Source organism: Pseudophryne corroboree, chromosome 4 (assembly GCF_028390025.1).
Source record: "Pseudophryne corroboree isolate aPseCor3 chromosome 4, aPseCor3.hap2, whole genome shotgun sequence".
Classification (NCBI taxonomy): Eukaryota; Metazoa; Chordata; class Amphibia; order Anura; family Myobatrachidae; genus Pseudophryne; species Pseudophryne corroboree.
The window spans coordinates 599832466-599850993 of NC_086447.1; the positions used below are offsets into that span (position 1 = coordinate 599832466).

At 47.1% G+C, this 18528-nt stretch overlaps 1 protein-coding gene across 1 annotated transcript in view; it reads right to left on the reverse strand.

The window, feature by feature from the left end:
- The window catches only part of LOC134910021 (ras-related protein Rab-4A), a 308271-nt gene extending 297891 nt beyond the window's left edge, over positions 1–10380 (reverse strand). Inside the window, exon 1 of the mRNA XM_063917561.1 lies at positions 10070–10380. Within this exon, the coding sequence (XP_063773631.1) occupies positions 10070–10100 (31 nt within the window). The 5' untranslated portion in view covers positions 10101–10380. The remainder of the gene's footprint in view (positions 1–10069) is intronic.
- Positions 10381–18528: the final 8148 nt, after the last annotated feature.

An 18528-nucleotide genomic window follows, 5' to 3' on the forward strand; every position in this document is an offset into this window, starting at 1 on the left:
AGTTTCCAGCCTCTGATGCACTAAGTATGGAAAAAAACCACATGATCAGTGCTAAGACTCTCCACCTCTCTACAAAACTTTAAACAGGCTCTCACGATACTTCATCAAACTCAGCCATCTCTCATAATTTTTAACCCTCTGTTCTTCCATGTCTCTGTGTCACCTGTCTGTCCCTCCCCTTTATAATGTAAGCTCTCACGAGCAGGGCCCTTTCCAGTTATGTGCTTTTCCTTCTCTTCTACTCCCTACAAGGGCACCTATCCCTCAGTATCTACCAACGTTATGCAGCAATGTTTATATTCCATGTACTTCTCCTACATACAGGGGGTATTACATTTGGGCTGTTTGCACTTTTCGCTATTTTTTTAGGCATATTCAATAGAAGGGATGATTTTTTCATCTAGGTAAAAAATTTTGCAGGAGTGAAAAACAAGTGGATCAGCGAATTCACGTATTTAAAAACACGTGCTGTTTTGGCTGATTTTGAGGCATTTTTCGCCAATGCCTTTTCGCTAAAGAAGTGAAAAGGCACTGGCGAAAACGGCACATTATTAAATATGCAGGGGGTGAATTCGATAGCGCCGAAATTGTCGGAGCTACTTGAACAACCCCCCCCCCCCGCACTGTCTCGTACTGTTAAGTCACTGTTTTCTTGTTTTGCTCATTTGTTTATCTACTTTGTTAAGCACTGCAGAATTCTTGTGACGCCATATAAACAAATAATAATAATAATAATAAAAATAGTAAATAGTCATTAGAACATCTGTCTCACTATTAGGGGAAATAGAAAATCACACAATTTGGGCCCTGCTCTAACTGGCAAATATGGCAGAGTCTGGATGCAGTTAATGTACGGGCTGTCAGGATCCCGGGATGTATAAAAACAACAGTATTTATAGGGCACTTTTTTCCAAAAGAACTCAGAGCGCTTTACAAAAATCCAGAATACAAAAGGTGTAGCTTTACAGAGAATGCAGAAACATGAATATAACACGCAATAGCTCATTCTTTTACAGTACCCTTGTCTGAATGCTTCAAAACAGAACATGTATATTTTCTATAAAACTAAAATCCTGTTCTATTCACCTGGCATGTACACAACTGCATAGATATCACTGGTATAAGTAGACTATTTTTGTTAATGTTTTCCATTAAAATAATCTCCATCAGGACCATTGTCTGATCAATTTACCCTTCAGCAATGACATTAGGTTTTGAGCTGCAAAGCTTCAGCTTCCTGTCAATTAAAACTACAATAAAGCTTTTAATGTAATCTTTGTGGACAATTGTGGACTATTAGGTATCAATAACTATTTAATTATTAAGAAGCTTATATATAGGTTTCTTTCCTAAATGCTTTGTAGCACCTAAACACATGAAAAACAGATTAACAAAGCAATCCCATGAAAAAATGTATTGTGCGTTTTTTTTGGGTGGAGGGTTTAAACGTAAATCACTGCGGCAAGCTGTAAGCAGCAGTTTGAAAATTCTGTTCCTCCCCTTTGTTTCATATCTATGCTTAAGCACAGTGGTTTATTTACTACATCAGTCAGTTTCATTATACCAGCGGTTCTCAAACTCGGTCCTCGGGACCCCACACAGTTCACGTTTTCCAGGTCACCTATCAGGTGCACAAGTGTATTTAATGCTCACTGACCCATTTTAAAAGATACACAGGTGATGCTAATTATTTCACTAGTGATTCTGTGAGGAGACCTGGAAAACATGCACTGGGTGGGGTCCTGAGGACAGAGTTTGAGAACCTGTGGATTATACCATCTGCGCACAAGCATGTATAACACAGGTTTTAAATTTCATTCAGTTTTTTCTCTGACGTCCTAAGTGGATGCTGGGACTCCGTAAGGACCATGGGGATTATACCAAAGCTCCCAAATGGGCGGGAGAGTGCGGATGACTCTGCAGCACCGAATGGGCAAACTCTAGGTCCTCCTCAGCCAGGGTGTCAAACTTGTAGAATTTAGCAAATGTGTTTGACCCCGACCAAGTAGCTGCTCGGCAAAGTTGTAGAGCCGAGACCCCTGGTGCAGCCGCCCAAGAAGAGCCCACCTTCCTCGTGGAATGGGCTTTCACTGATTTAGGATGCGACAGTCCAGCCGCAGAATGTGCAAGCTGAATCATACTACAGATCCAGCGAGCAATAGTCTGCTGTGAAGCAGGAGCACCCAGCTTGTTGGGTGCATACAGGATAAACAACGAGTCAGTTTTCCTGACACTAGCTGTCCTGGAAACATAGGGGGTAATTCCAAGTTGATCGCAGCAGGAAATTTTTTAGCAGTTGGGCAAAACCATGTGCACTGCAGGGGGAGCAGATATAACATGTGCAGAGAGAGTTAGATTTGGGTGGGTTATTTTGCTTCTGTGCAGGGTAAATACTGGCTGCTTTATTTTTACACTGCAATTTAGATTGCAGATTGAACTCACCACACCCAAATCTAACTCTCTCTGCACATGTTATATCTGCTCCCCCTGCAGTGCACATGGTTTTGCCCAACTGCTAAAAAATTTCCTGCTGCGATCAACTTGGAATTACCCCCATAATTCTCAGGGTCCTGACTACGTCCAACAACTTGGAAGCCTCCAAGTCTTTAGTAGCTGCAGGCACCACGATAGGTTGGTTCAAATGAAATATAGAAAGAAGAACAATTGGGTGCGCTATCAATAGCAGCTGGTAAGGGGATGGTAAGTCCCCAAGGTATAAACAACTAGAAAGGAAAAATTACCAGCGCTGGCTGATCATGTAGATAATGAACACAATCCAATAACCAAAGGGCTTAAATATAAAAAATATCACATTTATTTTACACATGTAAATGAATGATTAAACAATAAAATAAAACCATTAAAATAAAAATATGAATAAAATTGTATATCAGTTTTCCATAAAAAATGCCACAAGGTGCCTGAATTATTATTAGAAAGTCCACGTTAGGCAGTTTATTGACACTCATAGGGACCTTGATCACTGGAGATGTCCATCACTAATCGGTTATTTGTGCATAAACCGAAAAAATTGCAGATGTGAGGTAGTTACCAGTGATCCTTGGAGCAGATAGAGTCCACCTGTATTTAGCTGGATAGGTTGTCCTCTTTAGCGTGGAGGAATACGTCCAGAATGGTGGATGCTGCTAGAGACTGTCCCAGTTGTGGTAATGCCGAGTGTCAGGAAAGCCAGTGGTACTGATGAATATCAGGATAAGGTAGTAGCTCAACGCGTTTCGCTGGTTTTAAATGATCCAGCTTCCTCAGGAGCAAGTAAGGTAGTGGCTGTCATGAGGCCCTTTTATACTGATGTCTGTGGCAATAATTAATTACACATGTGGTTCACACATAATTGCAATATGTAAGCCCCTTGGAAAAATATACTTTAATATATATATATCTATAAACTAATTGGTCCCACACACTTAAATATCCTAATAGATAATAAAAACGAGTTTGTGCTAGAAAGATAAAAGTATTTTCTTTATTAGAATGTGTATACAAAACTAGAAGGCCCCGATCACGTGACCGGTAAGATCACGTGATCGGTATCCCATCCAATGGAAGTGTATTGATCTTATCACGTGACACACCAGATGACCCCAACAAAAGCCGGTTGCTAAGTAATATGTGTCTGTGTAGTAATCTGGGAAGCCTCGATCATGTGACTGGTAAGGTCACATGATCGGCAACCTATCTAATGGAGGTATATTGTTCTTAGCATGTGACACACCAGGTGACTGAAACAAATTAGGTTGCTAGGTGATGTATATCTGTGTGGTTATGTCCGGTGTCGTCACGTAAAATGTCACGTGACCGGACTCACATAACCATGCTTGGCTTATCTCAGCCGTACTTGCGGCTGATGGCATGACGTGACGTATATTTAGTTTCAGTCACATGACCGGAGAAAATGAGGAAGTGTTTATATGGAAAGCAAACTTTGTAGTTTCCATGGTATCTATTACATCTCTAAGGGGGAATTTCAACACTGATATTAGTAATATGTATATATAATAAGAAAGAGATAGCTATACAGGATGGTTAATAAGTGAATGTATTATTCATATCTGTTTGAAAAGATCATGTGACAATTTATATAGAGATTGGAACAAATCTTTTCCTGACATAAAAATGTCAAAATTTAAACATGAATAAAAAGTTAATGTGTTAGACAATAAATAAAATAAATTAAATAAAATAAACATATATAAAAGAAGTACATTGACAAAGTACTTCTCAAGCATGTCAGAGTAATTATATTAAGAAAAAGAGACAGATAATATATATGTATTTAAATGACAGAGTTTAGTTCCACAGTTTCATTTAGACCTGCAGGATTTTTATGGAAAACTGATATACAATTTTATTCATATTTTTATTTTAATGGTTTTATTTTATTGTTTAATCATTCATTTACATGTGTAAAATAAATGTGATATTTTTTATATTTAAGCCCTTTGGTTATTGGATTGTGTTCATTATCTACATGATCAGCCAGCGCTGGTAATTTTTCCTTTCTGGTTCAAATGAAAAGCTGATACCACCTTAGGGAGAAACTGGGGACGAGTCCTCAATTCTGCCCTATCCATATGGAGAATCAGATAAGGGCTTTTACATGACAAAGCCGCCAATTCTGACACACGCCTGGCCGAAGCCAAGGCCAACAGCATGACCACTTTCCACGTGAGATATTTTAATTCCACGGTTTAAAGTGGCTCAAATCAATGTGACTTTAGGAAATCCAACACCACGTTGAGATCCCAAGGTGCGACTGGAGGCACAAAAGGAGGCTGAATATGCAGCACTCCCTTAACAAAAGTCTGAACTTCAGGTAGTGAAGCCAGTTCTCTCTGGAAGAAAATCGATAGAGCCGAAATCTGGACCTTAATGGAACCCAATTTTAGGCCCATAGTCACCTCTGACTGTAGGAAGTGCAGAAAACGGCCCAGCTGAAATTCCTCCGTTGGGGCCTTCCTGGCCTCACACCACGCAACATATTTTCGCCAAATGCGGTGAAAATGGTTTGCGGTCACTTCTTTCCTAGCTTTAATCAGCGTAGGAATGACTTCCTCCGGAATGCCCTTTTCCTTCAGGATCCGGTGTTCAACCGCCATGCCGTCAACGCAGCCGCGGTAAGTCTTGGAACAGACAGGGCCCCTGCTGCAGCAGGTCCTGTCTGAGCGGCAGAGGCCATGGGTCCTCTGAGATCATTTCTTGAAGTTCCGGGTACCAAGCTCTTCTTGGCCAATCCGGAACAATTTCTTACTCCTCTTTTTCTTATTATCCTCAGTACCTTGGGTATGAGAGGAAGAGGAGGGAACCCATAAACCGACTGGTACACCCACGGTGTCACCAGAGCGTCCACAGCTATCGCCTGAGGGTCCCTTGACCTGGCGCAATATCTTTTTAGCTTTTTGTTGAGGCGGGACGCCATCATGTCCACCTGTGGCCTTTCCCAATGGTGTACAATCATTTGGAAGACTTCTGGATGAAATCCCCACTCTCCCGGGTGGAAGTCGTGCCAGCTGAGAAAGTCTGCTACCCAGTTGTCCACTCCGGAAATGAACACTGCTGACAGTGCTAACACATGATTTTTCGCCCATCGGAAAATCCTTGTGGCTTCTGCCATCGCCATCCTGCTTCTTGTGCCGCCCTGTTGGTATACATGGGCGACCGCCGTGATGTTGTCTGACTGGATCAGCACCGGCTGGTGTTGAAGCAGGGGTCTAGCCTAACTTAGGGCATTGTAAATGGCCCTTAGTTCCAGAATATTTATGTGTAGGGAAGTCTCCTGACTCGACCATAGTCCTTGGAAGTTTCTTCCCTGTGTGACTGCCCCCCAGCCTCGAAGGCTGGCATCCGTGGTCACCAGGACCCAGTCCTGTATGCCGAATCTGCGGCCCTCTAGAAGATGAGCACTCTGCAGCCACCACAACAGCGACACCCAGGCCCTTGGAGACAGGGTTATCAGCCGATGCATCTGAAAATGCGACCCGGACCACTTGTCCAACAGATCCCACTGGAAGATCCTTGCATGGAACCTGCCGAATGGAATTTCTTCGTAAGAAGCTACCACCTTACCCAGGACTCGCGTGCATTGATGCACCGACACCTGTATTTGTTTTAGGAGGTCTCTGACTAGAGATGACAACTCCTTGGCCTTCTCCTCCGAGAGAAACACTTTTTCCTGTTCTGTGTCCAGAACCATACCCAGGAACAGTAGACACGTCGTAGGAACCAGCTGCGACTTTGGAATATTCAGAATCCAGCCGTGCTGTTGTAGCACATCCCGAGATAGTGCTACTCCGACCAAGAACTGCTCCCTGAACCTCGCCTCTATAAGGAGATCGTCCAAGTAGGGATAATTATAACTCCCCCTTTTTTTTTTTTTTTTAAGGAGTATCATCATTTCGGCCATTACCTTGGTAAATACCCTCGGTGCCTGGGACAGACCAACGGCAACGTCTGGAATTGGTAATGACAGTCCTGTACCACAATCCTGAGGTACTCCTGGTGAGGAGGGTAAATGGGGACATGCAGGTAAGCATCCTTGATGTCCAGTGATACCATGTAATCCCCTTCTTCCAGGCTTGCAATAACCGCCCTGAGCGGTTCCATTTTGAACTTGAACCTTCGTATATAAGTGTTCAAGGATTTCAATTTTAGAATGGGTCTCACCGAACCGACTGGTTTCGGTACCACAAACCTTGTGGAATAGTAACCCCGCCCTTGTTGAAGGAGGGGTACCTTGATTATCCCCAGCTGGAAGTACAGCTTGTGAATTGCCGCCAGTACTACCTCCCCTTTCTCCGAGGGCAGCAGGCAAGGCTTATTTGAGGTAACGGCGAGGGGGAGTCGCCTCGAACTCCATCTTGCATCCCTGTGATACTACTTGCAGAACCCAGGGATCCACCTGTGAGCGAGCCCACTGGTCGCTGAAGTTCCCGAAACGCGCCCCCACCGCACCTGGCTCCACCTGTGGAGCCCCAGCGTCATGCGGCGGACTCAGAGGAAGCGGGGGAAGATTTTTGATCCTGGGAACTGGCTGTCTGGTGCAGCTTTTTTCCCTCTTCCCTTGACTCTGTGCAGAAAGGAAGCGCCTTTGACCCGCTTGCTTTTCTGAAGCCGAAAGGGCTGTACCTGATAATACAGTGCTTTCTTAGGCTGTGAGGAAACCTGAGGTAAAAAAAAAAATTCTTCCCAGCTGTTGCTGTGGATACGAGGTCCCAGAGACCATCCCCAACAATTCCTCACCCTTATAAAGGCAGATGTGCCTTTTAAAGTCAGCATCACCTGTCCACTGCCGGGTCCCTAATACCCTCCTGGCAGAATGGACATTGCATTAATTCTGGATGCCAGCCGGCAAATATCCCTCTGTGCATCCCTCATATATAAGACTACGTCTTTAATATGCTCTATGGTTAGCCAAATAGTATCCCTGTCCTGACAGGGTAACAGACCCCGCTGCAGCAGCTCGATCCATGCGGAGGCAATTGCAGGTCTCAGTATAGTACCTGAGTGTGTATATACAGACTTCAGGATAGCCTCCTGTTTTTTTATCAGCAGGCTCCTTCAAAGTGGCCGTATCCTAAGACGGCAGTGCCACCTTTTTTGACAAACGTGTGAGCGCCTTATCCACCCTAGGGGATATCTCCCAACGTGACCTATCCACTGGCGGGAAAGGGTACGCCATCAGTAACTTTTAGAAATTACCAGTTTCTTATCGGGGGAACCCACGCCTCTTCACACACTTCATACACTCATCTGATGGGGGAACAAAACACTGGTTGCTTTTTCTCCCCAAACATAAAACCCCTGTTTTGTGGTACTCGGGTTAATGTCAGAAATGTGTAATACATTTTTCATTGCCGAGCTCATGCAACGGATGTTCCTAGTGGATTGTGTATTTGTCTCAACCTCGTCGACACTGGAGTCAGACTCCGTGTCGACATCTGTGTCTGCCATCTGAGGTAGCGGGCGTTTTTTGAGCCCCTGATGGCCTTTGAGACGCCTGGGCAGGCGCGGGCTGAGAAGCCGGCTGTCCCACAGCTGTTACGTCATCCAGCCTTTTATGTAAGGAGTTGACACTGTCGGTTAATACCTTCCACCTATCCATCCACTCTGGTGTCGGCCCCACAGGGGGCGACATCACATTTATCGGCATCTGCTCCGCCTTCCACGTAACCTTCCTCATCAAACATGTCGACACAGCCGTACCGACACACCGCACACACACAGGGAATGCTCTGACTGAGGACAGGACCCCACAAAGTCCTTTGGGGAGACAGAGAGAGAGTATGCCAGCACACACCAAAGCGCTATATAATACAGGGATTCACACTTCCCACAGTGATTTTTCCCTTATAGCTGCTATAATACACAATTTAGCGCCTAAATTTAGTGCCCCTCCCTCTCTTTTTAACCCTTTGAGCCTGAAAACTACAGGGGAGAGCCTGGGGAGCTGTCTTCCAGCTGCACTGTTAAGAGAAAATGGCGCCAGTGTGCTGAGGGAGATAGGCCAGCCCCTTTTTCGGCTGACTTTCTCCCGCTTTTTATGGATCTCTGGCAGGGGTATTTTTCACATATATAGCCTCTAGGACTATATATTGTGATTAATTTGCCAGCCAAGGTGTTAATATTGCTGCTCAGGGCACCCCCCCCCCAGCGCCCTGCACCCATCAGTGACCGGAGTGTGAGGTGTGCATGAGGAGCAATGGCGCACAGCTGCAGTGCTGTGCGCTACCTTGTTGAAGACCGAAGTCTTCTGCCGCCGATTTTCAGGACCATCTTCATGCTTCTGGCTCTGTAAGGGGGACGGCGGCGCGGCTCCGGGACCGAACGATCGAGGTCGGGTCCTGTGTTCGATCCCTCTGGAGCTAATGGTGTCCAGTAGCCTAAGAAGCCCAAACTAGCTCCAATCAGGTAGGTTCGCTTCTTCTCCCCTTAGTCCCTCGTAGCAGTGAGTCTGTTGCCAGCAGATCTCACTGAAAATAAAAAACCTAAAATATACTTTATTTTCTAGGAGCTCAGGAGAGCCCCTAGTGTGCATCCAGCTCAGCCGGGCACAAGATTCTAACTGAGGTCTGGAGGAGGGTCATAGGGGGAGGAGCCAGTGCACACCAGGTAGTCCTAAAGCTTTCTTTAGTTGTGCCCAGTCTCCTGCGGAGCCGCTATTCCCCATGGTCCTTACGGAGTCCCAGCATCCACTTAGGACGTCAGAGAAATAACAGTGCTCAAAACAGAAGATAAGCATAATTAACATGATCCTGTGCATCTTCATTGTGCTGCTTGCTTGTAAAATTTTCACTGTAACAAAAAATGATTTCTTAATATTTTAAGTAGCAATAATTTATATTAAAATAAAAAACCAAACATACTGCCTTGTGAGCCAATAAAATATAAAAACTGAAACCGTCCTAAACGGATAAATAATGTCTGACACGCAAACAAACGTATGAATCACTGTAACGGTGTAGTAAATATAGTTTTATTGTATAATGGCAAACTACTTTGTGTGTTTTTGCCATAGCAATGTATATGCTTTACAGGCTATTTGTAGCAGCCACTAACAAAAGTAGTTCAATTGTAATGCCATTTTTATATAGGACCTTCACCCCCACCTACAGTACTATCCGTGGACAGATGGAGCACACACACCAGCAATAGGTGTGAGGGAGCACTCACTGCTATCAGCTGTAACTAGCGTCTCCACATACAGCAGCAGATGTGAAGTATCCTTACAGAAAGCTACAGCATAGCCCTATGTACGCTTCTGCCCCGCAGCATTAGGACACACTCGCTGCACTACTCCCCAGCTCTCCTATATACTTCACAACCCCCTCCGGCCAGACTGCAGCAGCTGCACGGTGTGTAATACAGGCAGCATACCCTGACACGGGCTCTCTGCCTGACCCTTCCCCGCACACAGCACAGCGAGCAGCTACATCTGCAGCAATGTGACCCAGGACCCTGACCTCTGACCCCCACAGGGACACTAGCCGCAGCCACCCCGGTTATTACTGGCCATATGCAACGTACACCCCGGTGCCCAGGCCCCGCACCATACCGTAAGTCTCTGACATTGCTGTCTGTGACATGTCGGGTCCCCTCTTGGCGACTCACTCAGGTGACAGCGGCGCCTGGTCGGCCAGGCCGGTGTTACAGAGGGGATCACTGGGTCAAGGACCTGCGCCGCTTCCCGTGCGCTCTTCCTCACATTATTCCTCCTCCCACCGCCGTCACCAGCGCGCATGCGCACAGGGCACAGTCGCGGTCATAGCCGAACTCGGGGGCTCGCGTCACAGGAACGCACCAAAACAATGCACACGTGCTGCTGCCGCACGGCGTCACTTGGCCCCTGCTGCGCGAGTGACTGAGCGGATGTTGTTCTCGCTACTGCGCGTGCTCTGTTTTGTACCTTGTGCACTTCTGGGTAGGGATGGGATTTCTAAAGAAAACATTGGTGCTACCAATGTGGCCATGTCATTAGCTCTTCTTTCACGTTAATTGCCCACTTCTGATGTGCCGGCTGACAGCACCCGGACCATGCTTGCCTACCTGACCCTCTCCATGAGGGAGAAAATGCTCTGTTCCTGGACTTTCCTGGTAATGTATGATTGCCATCACCTGTGGAGAAACATCTTTCTTATCAATTAACTAGCTCACCACAGGTGATGGCAATCATACATTACCAGGAAAGGCCAGGAACATGGAGAGGGTCAGGTAGGCAAGTATGACCCGGACGAGGATAAGCACTACAAGCTGCAGAATGACAGCTTGCTGCAGGGAGCAGGCCTCCCCCTGACGGAAAAGGTCCCTTAGGCCACTTGGATCTAGCCCTAGAGACTAGATCCAAGTGGCCTAAGGGACCTTTTCCGTCAGGGGGAGGAGCCACGACACAAGGGGGAGGAGCTACGCCAGCGGTACAATTGGTCTAGTATCCACACCACCAACTATTACCTTTAGTAATTAGGTGGCGAGCGGAACGAAGCGGAGCGAGCCACCGTGCCCGAAGCGTGGCGAGCGAAGCGAGCCCGCGAGGGTACTTTTCGGGTACCTTGTTCGGCCGCAGCTCCTCCCCCTGGTGACGTGTCTCCTCCCTTAGATACGTCAGAAGGTCCCTTCTCCCACTCCAATAGAGAACCAACCGTATGAGTATGTGCAGGGGGTAGGCGGGCCCGGGAGTCAGTCCAAACCTGGAAGCATTCAGCCAGCCTGGCCAGCGCAATTTTTTTCACTCATGCAGCTGCTGTCTGTAATACAGCCCTGTTGGCCGGGCCCCCCTGAGAACTACCGGGCCCAAAGCGGCTGCCTATGTTGCCTAGCGGTAAATCCGCTTGTGGGCATGTGCATGGGATGCCGAACCATAAAAAGCGGGGCAACAGCAAAATTAGTGAACTGACAATTAATGAAAAAAAGATTACCATCAGAGAATTCATTACTTGTAACACTAAGAACGTGGTGTATGCTGTAGAATGCACATGTGGCCTTTTTTATATTGGGAGGACCTCAAGACCTCTGAAGGTCCGGATAAGCGAGCATGTTAGAAACATCAGGAATGGACTGACAACACATGCCCTATCCGACCATTTTCGCCTAATCCACAATAAGTGCCCATCTGCAATTAAAAGGTTCGTGGGGATACAGTGGATAAAGGGGCACTGGAGACAGAGGGATCTCCCCACTCAATTAGCAAAGGCGGAGATGAAGCAGATCTATGAGTGCAACACCTTAAAACCAGGGGGTCTTAACCTCGATTTTAAGGTAAAATGGTTCTTATAAAGCTAGCACTTTACTATATCCTCTTGCCACTGTGGTGCTGCACCTTTACGCATAATTTGCACTTTACCACTTTTATAGATATCTCCTGACATTTTCTCTAACGTCCTAGTGGATGCTGGGGACTCCGTCAGGACCATGGGGGATTAGCGGGCTCCGCAGGAGACAGGGCACATCTAAAAAAGCTTTTAGGTCACATGGTGTGTACTGGCTCCTCCCCCTATGACCCTCCTCCAAGCCTCAGTTAGGTTTTTGTGCCCGTCCGAGAGGGTGCAATCTAGGTGGCTCTCTTAAAGAGCTGTTTAGAAAAGGTTTTTTTTAGGTTTCTAATCAGTGATTCCTGCTGGCGACAGGATCACTGCAACGAGGGACTTAGGGGAGAGACTTGCAACTCACCTGCGTGCAGGAGGATTGAAGTCTTAGGCTACTGGACACTGAGCTCCAGAGGGAGTCGGAACACAGGTCAGCCTGGGGTTCGTCCCGGAGCCGCGCCGCCGATCCCCCTTACAGACGCTGAAGAACGGCAGAACGGAGGTCCGGAAACAGGCGGCAGAAGACTCCTCAGTCTTCATGAAGGTAGCGCACAGCACTGCAGCTGTGCGCCATTGTTGCTACACGGCTCACTGATCTCGGTCACGGAGGGTGCAGGGCGCTGCTGGGGGCGCCCTGGGCAGCAATATAGATTACCTTAGAGGCAAATAAATACATCACATATAGCCATTAAGGCTATATGTATGTATTTAACCCAGGCCAGTTTTCCTAATAACCGGGAGAAAAACCCGCCGAGAAAGGGGCGGAGCTTATTCTCCTCAGCACTCAGCGCCATTTTCCTGACCAGCTCCGCTGGTGAGGAAGGCTCCCACTCTCCCCTGCACTACAGAAACAGGGTTAAAGAGAAGGGGGGCATAAATTGGCGATATAATTATATATTAAGAGCGCATATATATATAGAAACAACACCTTCTAGGGTTGTTATATACATTATGGCGCTTTTGGTGTGTGCTGGCAAACTCTCCCTCTGTCTCCCCAAAGGGCTAGTGGGTCCTGTCCTCTATCAGAGCATTCCCTGTGTGTGTGCAGTAGGTCGGTACGTGTGTGTCGACATGTATGAGGAAAATGTTGGTGAGGAGACGGAGAAAATTGCCTGTAATGGTGATGTCACTCTCTAGGGAGTCGACACCGGAATGGATGGCTTATTTAGGGAATTACGTGATAATGTCAACACGCTGCAAGCCGGTTGACGACATGAGACAGCCGGCGGACAAATTAGTATCGGTCCAGGCGTCTCAGACACCGTCAGGGGCTTGTAAAAACGCCCATTTACCTCAGTCGGTCGACAGACACTGACACGGACACTGACCCCAGTGTCGACGGTGAAGAAACAAACGTATTTTTCCTTTAGGGCCACAAGTTACATGTTAAGGGCAATGAAGGAGGTGTTACATATTTCTGATACCACAAGTACCACAAATAAGGGTATTTTGTAGGGTGGGAATAAACTACTTGTAGTTTTGCCTGAATCAGATAAATTAAATGAAGTGTGTGATGATACGTGGGGTTCCTCCGATAGAAAGTTATGGGCGGTATACCCTTTTCCCGCCAGAAGTAAGGGCGAGTTGGAAAACACACCTTAGGGTGGATAAGGCGCTCACACGCTTATAAAAAACATGGCGTTACCGTTTCCAGATACGGCCACCCTCAAGGAGCCAGCTGATAGGAAGCTGGAAAATATCATAACAGTATATACACACATACTGGTATTATACTACGACCAGCAATCGCCTCAGCCTGGATGTGCAGCGCTGAGGGGGCTTGGTCGGATTTCCTGACTGAAAATTTTGATACCCTTGACAGGGACAGGATTTTATTGTCTATAGAGCATTTTAAGGATGCATTTCTATATATGCGTGATGCGCAGAGGCATATTTGCATTCTGGCATCAAGAGTAAATGTGATGTACATATCTGCCAGACGAAGACACGACAGTGGTCAGGTGAGGCAGATTCCAGACGGCATATGGAAGTATTGCCGTATAAAGGGGCGGTCCATTGGATCTGGTGGGCCATGGCAACAGCTGAAAAATCCACCTTTTGTTACCCCGAGTCACATATTGGCAGAAAAGGACACAGTCTTTCAGTCTCAGTCCTTTCGTCCTCATAGGGGCAGGCGGGCAAAGGCCAGTCATATCTGCCCAGGGGTAGAGGAAAGGGAAGAAGACTGCAGCAAGCAGCTCATTCCCAGGAACAGAAGCTCCTCACGGCTTCTGCCAAGTCCGCAGCATAACGCTGGGGCCGTACAAGCGGACTCAGGTGCGGTAGGGGGTCATCTCAAGAGTTTCAGCAACACTCGCAAGGGAACTCCGGGATCCTACATGTAATATCCCAGGTGTACATTGGAAATTCGAGACGTCTCCCCCTCACACAATTCACAGGCTGTATTCCCAGCAGGTGATAATCAAAGTACCCTTCTTACAACAAGGAAGGGGGTAGTATTCCACACTATATTGTGGTACTGAAGCCAACCGGCTCGGTGAGATCTGAAATATTTGAACACTTACATACAAGCGTTCAAATCAAGATGGAGTCACTCGGAGCAGTGATAGCGAACCAGGAAGTAGGGGACGATATGGTGTCACTGGATATCAGGGACGCTTACCTACAGGTCCAAATTTGCCCTTCTCACCAAGGGTACTTCAGGTTCCTGGTACAGAACTGTCACTTTCAGTTCAGACGCGGCCGTTTGGATTGTCCACGGCGCCCCGGGTCTTTACCAAGGTAATGACCGGAATGATGATTTTTCTTAAAAGAAACATGGACGCTTTCCTGATAAGGGCAAGGTCCAGAGAACAGTTGGAGGTCGGAGTAGCACTATCTTAAGTAGTTCTACGACAGCACGAGGGGATTCTAAATATTCCAAAATCGCAGCTTTTTCCGACGACACGTCTACTGTTCCTAGGGATGATTCTGGACACAGTCCAGAAAAACGTGTTTCTCCCAGTGGAGAAAGCCAGGGAGTTATCCGAGCTAATCGGGATCCTCCTAAAACCAGGAAAAGTGTCAGTGCATCATTGCACAAGAGTCCTGGTAAAAATGGTGGCTTATTACGAAGCAATTCCATTCGGCAGATTTCCCGCAAGAACTCTTCAGTGGGATCTGCTGGACAAATGGTCCGGATCGCATCCTCAGATGCATCAGCGGATAACCCTATATCCAAGGACAAGGGTGTCTCTCCTGTGGTGATTACAGAGTGCTCATCTTCTAGAGGGCCGCAAATTCGGCATTCAGGATTGAATGCCGGTGACCACGGAGGCCAGCCTGAGAGGCTGGGGAACAGTCACACAGGGAAAAAATTTCCAGGGAAGTGTGATTAAGTCTGGAGAATTCTCTCCGCATAAATAAGCTTAGAGCAAATTTATAATGTTCTAAACTTAGCTAGACCTCTGCTTCAAGGTCAGCCGGTATTGATCCAGTGGGATAACATCACGGCAGTCACCCACGTAAACAGAAAGGGCGGCACAAGAAGCAGGAGGGCAGTGACAAAACTGCAAGGATTTTTCGCTAGGCGGAAAATCATGTGATAGCACTGTCAGCAGTGTTCTTTCCGGGAGTGGACGACTGGGAAGCAGACTTCCTCAGCAGGCATGACCTCCACCCGGGAGAGTGGAAACTTCATAGGGAAGTTTTTCAACATGATTGTGGACCGTTGGCAAAGACCAAAGGTGGACATGATGGCGTCCCGCCCGAACAAAAAACGGGACAGGTATTCCGCCAGGTCATGAGACCTTCAGGCGATAGCTGTGGATGTTCTGGTAACACCGTGGGTGTACCAGTCAGTGTATGTGTTCCCTCCTCTGTTTCTCATAACCAAGGTATTGAGAATTATAAGACATAGAGGAGTATGAACTATACTAGTGGCTCCGGATTGGCCAAGAGGGACTTGGTACCCGGAACTTCAAGAAATGCTCACAGAGGACTAAGGGCCTGGGGAGCTAAGAAGGGACTTGCTTCAGCAAGTACCATGTCTATTCCAAGACTTACCGCGGCTGCGTTTGACGGCATGGCGGTTGAATGCCGGATCCTGAAGGGAAAAGGCATTCCATAAGAGGTCATACCTACCCTGGTCAAAGCCAGGAAGGAGGTGACCGCACAACGTCATCACCACATGTGGTGAAAATATGTTGCGTGGGTGAGGCCAGGAAGGCTCCACGACGGAAATTCAACTAGGTCGATTTCTACACTTCCTGAAAACAGGAGTGTTTTGGGCCTCAAATTGGGGTTCATTAACATTTAAATTTCGGCCCTGTAGATTTTCTTCCAGAAAGAATTGACTTCAGTTCCTGAAGTCCAGATTGTAAAGGGTGTATTGCATATACAGCTTTTTTGTGCCTCTAGGGGCACCGTGAGGTTTCAACATAGTGTTGGGATTTCTTAAAATCATATTGGTTTGAACAGCTCAAATCTGTGGATTTGAAATATCTCACATGGAAAGTGACCATGCTGTTGACCAATATCTCACATGGGAAGTGACCATGTGTTAGCCCTGGCCTCGGCCAGGCGATTGTCAGAATGGGCGGCTTTGTCTTACAAAAGCCCATATTAAAATTTTCCATTTGAACAGGGCAGAACTGGGACTCGTCTCCAGTTTCTTCCTAAAGGGGTGTCAGCGTTTTCACCTGAAACAACCTGTTGTGGTGCCTGCGGCTACTAGGGACTTGGAGGACTCCAAGTTACTAGACGTTGTCAGGGCCCTAAAAATATATATATATATATATATATATATATAGTTAGGACGGCTGGAGTCAGAAAGTCTGACTTGCTGTTTATATTGTATGCACCCAACAAGCTGGGTGCTCCTGCTTCTAAGCAGTCTATTGCACGCTGGATTTGTAGTACAATTCAGCTTGCACATTCTGTGGCAGTCCTGCCACAGCCGAAATATGTAGATGCCCATTCCACAAGGAAGGGGGCTCATCCTGGGCGGCTGCCCGAGGAGTCTCGGCATTACAACTTTGCCGAGCAGCTACGTGGTCAGGGGAGAACACGTTGGTAAAATTTTACAAATTTGATACTCTGGCTAAGGAGGACCTGGAGTTCTCTCATTCGGTGCTGCAGAGTCATCCGCACTCTCCCGCCCGTTTGGGAGCTTTGGTATAATCCCCATGGTCCTGACGGAGTCCCCAGCATCCACTAGGACGTTAGAGAAAATAAGAATTTACTTACCGATAATTCTATTTCTCGTAGTCCGTAGTGGATGCTGGGCGCCCATCCCAAGTGCGGATTGTCTGCAATGCTTGTACATAGTTATTGTTACAAAAATCGGGTTATTACTATTGTTGTGAGCCATCTTTTCAGAGGCTACTTCATTTTGTTATCATACTGTTAACTGGGTTCAGATCACAAGTTGTACGGTGTGATTGGTGTGGCTGGTATGAGTCTTACCCGGGATTCAAGATCCTTCCTTATTGTGTACGCTCGTCCGGGCACAGTACCTAACTGAGGCTTGGAGGAGGGTCATAGGGGGAGGAGCCAGTACACACCATGTGACCTAAAAGCTTTTTTAGATGTGCCCTGTCTCCTGCGGAGCCCGCTAATCCCCCATGGTCCTGACGGAGTCCCCAGCATCCACTACGGACTACGAGAAATAGAATTATCGGTAAGTAAATTCTTATTTTTACTGTTTTTAAATGACATTTCTCTAACGTCCTAGTGGATGCTGGGACTCCGTCAGGACCATGGGGAATAGCGGGCTCCGCAGGAGACAGGGCACATCTAAATAAAGCTTTTAGGATCACATGGTGCGTACTGGCTCCTCCCCCTATGACCCTCCTCCAAGCCTCAGTTAGGTTTTTGTGCCCGTCCGAGAAGGGTGCAATCTAGGTGGCTCTCCTAAAGAGCTGCTTAGAAAAAGTTTTTTTAGGTTTAAATCTCAGTGAATCCTGCTGGCAACAGGATCACTGCATCGAGGGACTTAGGGGAGAGATTTCCAACTCACCTGCGTGCAGGATGGATTGGAGTCTTAGGCTACTGGACACTTAGCTCCAGAGGGAGTCGGAACACAGGTCCTCCTGGGGTTCGTCCCGGAGCCGCGCCGCCGATCCCCCTTACAGACGCTGAAGACGGAGGTCCGGAAAGCAGGCGGCAGAAGACTCCTCAGTCTTCATGAAGGTAGCGCACAGCACTGCAGCTGTGCGCCATTGTTGCTACACGTCTCACTGATTCAGTCACGGAGGGTGCAGGGCGCTGCTGGGGGCGCCCTGGGCAGCAATATTAAATACCTTTAGTGGCAAAATAAATACATCACATATAGCCATTAAGGCTATATGTATGTATTTAACCCAGGCCAGTTTTCTTAAAACCCGGGAGAAAAGCCCGCCGAAAAAGGGGCGGAGCTTATTCTCCTCAGCACTCAGCGCCATTTTCCTGCTCAGCTCCGCTGGTGAGGAAGGCTCCCAGGACTCTCCCCTGCACTGCACTACAGAAACAGGGTAACAAAGAGAAGGGGGGCATAATTTGGCGATATTGATATATTAAAAGCGCTTATATCAAAAACAACACCTTCTAGGGTTGTTTATATACATTTATAGCGCTTTTGGTGTGTGCTGGCAAACTCTCCCTCTGTCTCCCCAAAGGGCTAAGAGGGTCCTGTCTTCGATTAGAGCATTCCCTGTGTGGCTGCTGTGTGTCGGTACGTGTGTGTCGACATGTATGAGGACGATGTTGGTGTGGAGGCAGAGCAATTGCCGGTAAT